Here is a 6,617-nt window from a genome sequence, read left to right as displayed (position 1 = left end):
AAAGAGAATACACCTCCTCACTGTCTCATTATTCAACATTACAGGCTTGGTAAAGTTAGAAGGTCAGTGAGAAAGAGGAATGACCCTCAGTGAGAGGGGTTGACATATTGGCTGCAGTGATGGGCTCAAACATAGCTATGATTGTGAGGGTGACACAAGACTGAGCAATGTTTTATTCTCTTGTACATAGGGCTCTATGAGTTGGAACTGACTTGATAGCACCTAACAACAAAAAGGCTGGAAAAGTAGTTGGAGTCATACTGTGGGAAAGCTTTAATAATAAGCTAAGGAGGTTAGCTTATTTTTGATAAAGATTGGAAGTGCTGCTGATAAGATCTGAGTAGGGAAGAAACATATGTTGTCAAGAAAATTACTTGACCAATTATTTGTTGTAATTAATAAGAGGAAGAGTTGAGCAGAGAGACTGATTAGATTCTTCACTAGAGATCAGATTTTGAAAACTTTCCATGTCATGCTAGAAACTTACAGATAAAAAGATAAATATAATATAATGCTTGCCTCATTCTGTCATGGGAAGTTTCAGTGGTTAAACAGATTAATGTAAGTATAATGACAAGTTAATAAGTAAACCGATGATTCTGCAATTGCTGTGTGTGTTTGGGGGCATGGAAGAGTAATCAAAGATGACTGTAGGAAGGATTGATAACTGAATCCTGAAGTATGTGAGAATGAGGGAATCTCCCAAATTGAACAAAACATTTAGCAAAAACATTTGTTCCTGATGTTATAAAGTGCACTGACAAAAGTATCAAAAGTTTTTGTTTATTGTTATAAAACACAGTAATTAAATTGTTGTAAATTCTTAGCAAGGCAGCATTCCTCATCTTGATTTATTTTTTTTCTTGCCGCCAGCTTTTCCCTTAAATTCTTAAGTTTATCTGTATCCTAATCTTTGCTGGAGAGATTAGAAGAGGCAAAGATCGAGGGACGAAAGATGTTCTGGACAGATTGAGGAAAAGCAGACACTGGATATAAAGCAATGAGTAAAAGAGAATACACCTCCTCACTGTCTCATTATTCAACATTACATATTTGCAACAATAGTGAAAAAAAGTCTATTGAAATATTTTGTGCATTAATGATGTATGTCTGGCAATAATGAGTGCTGAGGTACAAGGTGAGAGTAATGCTGGCCTTGATGATGTGTCTACTTGGCTGGGCCGTGACTCTCTGTGGTTTGGCAGTTACGTACTGATGTAGTCGTCCTTTGTTTTGTGACCCGATTAGGTCGTACTCTGTGCATAACCAGTTTTGCATAAGGACCTGGTCTTTGGAACTTAACCATGTCAGTTAGTGAGGAAAGGGTATAGTTTTTGCTTTCATGGGGATGTCTGGCATACATTTCCAAATACAGAATTCAAGTTCCAAAGAGATTTATATTAGATACACAGTTTGGGCATAATTATTAAGACGTTAAGTAGGCTGGAGGAATAGATGACTTTGAGGTAGAAGATTTGTGGGGAGAAAAGAAAGGTGAGGAGACAGTTTAAGAGAGCACAGAGAGTAAAGGTAGCCAGTAAAGATGAGAGAGAAGCCTACAGTAATTGCAACTTCATACTGTTTTTCTTTTTTTTATGGCTCAGATGGACAGCTCCCAGTTGATCCACTGTCGGGAGCTTGTGGCACACTACCTTTCTACTCTGCAGTCTTCCCTGCCTTTGAATTCCGTTTATGTCTACCGTCCCCTCAAGCACACCCTGGTGACCTGTGACAAAGGAGTGTTCAGATTACATTCCTCCTCTGTCCCAGGCCCAGATTTCTCCAAGGACAACAGCAAACCAGAAGTGCCAGTCAGAGGTACAGCAGCAGCCTTCTGTCATCATCGCCCAGCTGTCAGTGGGTGCAAGCATACCTCTGCTAAACGTAAAGTAGAGGAAATGGAAGTGGATGACTTCTATGATGGAATTAAACGGCTCTATAATGAAGATAATGCTTCAGAAAATGTGGGTTCTGTGTGTGGCAGTGATTTATCAAGGCAAGAGGGACATGCTTCCCCTTGTCCACCTTTGCAGCCTGTTTCTGTCATGTAGTTTCAACAGGTATTACCTTCAAGTGCAAAACTTAAGGTCGACTACTCTGGGAAGGGGAACTTGCAGAATCAGGAAAGGATATACAAGGGATATATATATACCTTATCAGGCTGAATTGAAGTGAGCCAGAAAAAAATAAAAATAAAACCCTTGTTTACTGTGTGGCTAATAATTCAACATTTTAAATAAAAGTATAAAAATTTTCAAAAGGTCTAAAATTAAAAAAAAAAAAAATTCTTTGTAGTGTTTGTCAGTTCCACTATTTTCTCTGCTAAAATATAACTTGCCCCATGTCAAAAAATCACATTTAATCTTTTAAAGTTACAAAATTCATAACTAGCAACCCGTCTCTAGTATCCTGACTTAATTTTCCTCTTCTTTTGCTTGCTTCTTGACTTCTTGATTTTGTGCATGTTGATCTATACACCTTGACCTCCACTAAATAGGGAACCCCCAAATTATTTTTTTAGCAATTTAGTGAACAAATTATTTCTATGACTGCCATGCTTAATCCATGATTCAAATTCAAATTATTCTGAAAGGTACTTCACAGTAGCCCCATATAAATCAAAGGTGGTAATAGAAAAAAGTCTCACATTACCATGTTGATTTTTAATGTTTGTCTTATTTCGAGTTTTAGGAACAAAATTACTGCTTTTATTTTTGTTTATCTTCAAGAGAAACATAAGTGGCATGTAATTAGGACACTCTTAGATTTGTTGAAAGCATTTTTTGACATTTGTATAATTTGTGATAAAGTTAATATATCCAGGTGCTCACCAAAGAAACATGTATGTAAACAACTAAAACTAGATTTTGTAACTGATCAGAATTTTCACTCATTTATAATCAATAGGAAAGACTGTCTAGGTGTTGGGGCAGTTTTATGATTTGAGTATGTAACATGTAATAACTGAATGCAGTACCCAAGTTTTATGTTGTTAGGATTTTCTTGATAAAAGTTATCCCCCTGCCTCCCCAGTTTATCTGTATTTCTCTTAATGACTTCTGGATCCTGAGCTGTCTGTGCAGTCTAAAGAAGGTATTGCAGTCACAACCATGTACTGATGATAAAGCCTCTGGTAGCAATAAAAAGTTGTCCTAAACACTTGGATCTCTAACTTTTCTTTACTTAGCAAAAGGTTGTTATGTGCCATTGAGTTGGACCCGACTCATAACAACCCCTCCTTGGGTTTCTGAGGCGGTATCACTATGGAAGTAGATTGCCCAACCCTCCTTCTGAGGAGTGGCTGGTGGGTTTGAACCGCCAGCCTTCTGGTTAGCAGTCAAGTGCCTTGGGCACTGTGCAACCAGTGGAGGATCTTAATTACTGCTTAGGCACTGCTATTTCAATGAAGGAAAACTACCCTAGCAATATGCTTACTAAAAATAAAACAGGAAGAAAAGGGTATTTGAAAATGAGGGAAATAGAGGTTTTAGACATAAGGAAGACTTTTTCCTTTCGATTTTTTCTTAATAGTAGACTGTGGACATTCCAAACAGTAAATTCTTATTTTAATGGAACTATTCAGAAGGGTAGTCACAGACCCCTATCAAGGTAAGATCATTGTTAGCCTGCTCATTTTGTTCAGGTTGAGCAGAGCAAATGAGTAGTCTCAGTTCATCATTTGATTGAAATTTTGGTGGTGGATTAGCTCCTTTATGGCCTAACACTCCTGTCTTAAGGAGGAGCATTTACTTACATGTAAGTATAGGGAGAGGAAGGGGAATTAAGTAATGAAAGAACTATTTTTGTGTGATGGTATCAAAGACTTGGCTTCAAAAAGAGAACAACAATTTGTCTCTTTGCCTGGGGCAATAGAGGAAGGAGCATATGGCATGTGTGGCTAATGACTTCCATGAACACCTATGTCCTTTGCCTTGAGACCAGAAGAACTGGACAGTGCCCAGCTACTGTTACTGAACGCTCAGATCAAAGATTCTAAGAAAAGTCCTGATCAAATAGGGTAAAATGCAGAACAGTGTTACAAAGTCTCATGGAATACAGATTTGATGGAGCCACAAAGACTAGGTGAACCCCTGAAAACTTGCCCTGAGATGATCTTTAAACTTAAAAATATTGCCTATAGTCTTTAAACAATAGATGAGCTTAACCAGTAAAGAGTCTGTTTTGAGCAATGTGCTCTTTTAAGATCGATCTATATGGGATCAAATTGACAGTAACAACTTGAAAAATCAGAAACCTTAGGAGCCAGTCATTTACATTAATGGGGGGGGAACAGCTCTGAAAATGGGATGAGAATGTTTGCACAACTTGAAGAATCAGTGTCACTAAACAGTACATGTAGAAACTTGAATAGTGTTTTGCTGTGTAAATTCTCAACAACAAAATAAAACTTTAAAAGATGCACATAAAAATCCCACTCATCCTAATTACCTGGTTCTGTTTCCTAATTCTCAGTTGTGGGAGCTCCAGAGTATGTTAATATCTGTAAATTAAATGACACATTTCCCCCACACACTTCACAGATGAGGATACAGAGTTTTGTTCTGTAGAAAGCCAGTCATAAAATTGAGTCTAGGATCAGAGTATTTCCTCTGTGCTCCAGTAGCTACAGGCAGAATGAAAGAGTAGGATTTTCATAGCTTGACCTTCATGTTTCCTAATCTTACCAAAAAATTGATGGCAAATCAGTTTGGAATAGAACATTGTTTTCAAGAGAAACAATTTAGTAGGATGATTGGGCTGCCAGCTATCATGCTCCAAAAGCTAACGTAGTCCATGTTGTTGTTATGTGCTGTCGAGTCGGTCCGGACTCATAGTGACCCCTCCTTGGGTTTCCGAGGCAGTATCACTACGGAAGTAGGATTGCCCAACCTTCCTTCCGAGGAGTGGCTGGTGGGTTTGAACCGCCAGCCTTCTGGTAGCAGTCAAGTGCTTTAGCCACTATGCTACCAGAGCTCCTAGTGTAGCCCATAGTAAAATTAAATGACAGTAGTTTGGAGATCCGACCTTTGTTGAGTACTGTTTCCCTGTGAGGGTTGGAGAAACCTTCACAACCTACCATGGAACTATGAGGGGGAACTCTGGCTACAAGGGGCTAGAACTCAGATTGAGACAAAACGCAATATTCTCAAACAGTGAAACTTTTTTTATTGAGTGTTCCTGCTGTTAAATTAGATCTTGAAACTATCCTCATTTATCCCAAGTTACTTGTGTTAAACCTTGGTATCACATCAAACCCTTCTTTCAAGATTTGGAATCTTGGGTTTAGTGGGTCATAATTGTCTGGTGTTTCCTGATGGTTAATAAAAGCTAAATCATGAAGCTTCCAGAAAGGCAAGGGAATGTACCTGATGGAGATTAAGTTATTGTTATGTGCTATGGAGTCAGACCCGACTCATAGTGACCCCTCCTTGGATTTCCAAGGCATTATCACTACGGAAGTAGATTGCCCAACCTTCTTTCCGAGGAGTGGCTGGTGGGTTTGAACCGCCAGCCTTCTGGTTAGCAGTCAAGTGCCTTAGGCACTACTATACCAGAGCTCCCTATGGACATAAATGTTACTCTCTAATCCTCTGTTCAAGAGCTCTGGTAGCATAGTGCCTAAGCCTAAGGCACTTGACTGCTAATCAGAAAGCTGGAGGTTCAAACCCACCAGCCACTCCTTGGAAGGAAGATGGGGCAATCTACTGCCTTGAAAACCCAAGGAGGGGTCACTATGGGTCGGGTCTGACTCTATGGTACATAACAACAATCCTCTGTTCCAGCAGAAAAAGTGGAAAGTGCATGTTCTACTCCTTGAAGGTCAAACACAAAAGTTCCAGTTACTCCATTTTCTGCTACATTGGTACAAGATTGGTTATCTGGAGAACAGAATTTTTCTTTACAGACAAGATGGGGGCAGGGGGGAGAATGCTCCCAAATGCCAATGAAAGGGTCAAATAAAACTGGTCAAGTGTTGCTGACTATATGCCACTGGCTCTGAAGCTAGAGTGGCTCTTCACTCTGCCAAGGTGCTGAGAATCAGCCTACATTCCCACTGTTGGGAATTAGACATTGATGTCTGCCCCAAAAATGCAGTTTCTTTTCTTGTTCTACACTGAACAATCAACCACTTCCATGTGCCCTCTGTGGTTTATTTGTATACTTGGACTTTTAAGCTTTCTAATTTATTCACTCTGGAGCTCCTTAAGCAAGAAGGTAAGTCGAGCGATATTGCCCAAAGCAGCAGAGTGGCCTTTTCACTTGAGATGTGGTTAAGCCACTGATGATCAGCCAAAATGGGCACGGAGGGCGGGGTAGGGGGTAAAGGGACCTGTGGGGATGGGGGCAGTATATCTTCAGCCTAAAAAAGTTCACATTTTCAACTGGAAAAAGGAACACCCTCTGTCATATGTTCTCACAACTATTCTTGGAATAAGTGCCCCCTATTTACAAAAGCAATCTAGATATCGAAGGACTTTAAACTGTTACAGGACACCAGCCAGTGGACATACAAAAGATCTTCTTCATGCTCTGTAGCTCATGTTGTAAGAATAGTTACTCTGCTGTTGCTCTCCCAAGTGTAGCATAGTGGCTAAGACACTTGCCTGCTAACCAGA

At 39.6% G+C, this 6,617-nt stretch overlaps 1 protein-coding gene across 1 annotated transcript in view; it reads left to right on the top strand.

Annotated features, from left to right (window-relative positions):
* The window catches only part of CCNI (cyclin I), a 49,252-nt gene extending 47,201 nt beyond the window's left edge, over positions 1 to 2,051 (top strand). The window contains exon 6 of the mRNA XM_042782074.1: positions 1,605 to 2,051. Within this exon, the coding sequence (XP_042638008.1) occupies positions 1,605 to 2,051 (447 nt within the window). The remainder of the gene's footprint in view (positions 1 to 1,604) is intronic.
* Positions 2,052 to 6,617: the final 4,566 nt, after the last annotated feature.

The sequence above is a fragment of the Orycteropus afer genome, unplaced genomic scaffold (genome assembly GCF_000298275.1).
Source record: "Orycteropus afer afer isolate SDZICR_OR568_19922 unplaced genomic scaffold, OryAfe1.0 scaffold00235, whole genome shotgun sequence".
NCBI classification, from domain to species: domain Eukaryota; kingdom Metazoa; phylum Chordata; class Mammalia; order Tubulidentata; family Orycteropodidae; genus Orycteropus; species Orycteropus afer.
Note: the sequence above shows the minus strand (reverse complement) of the source record. Positions and strands in the feature narration are given on the sequence as shown.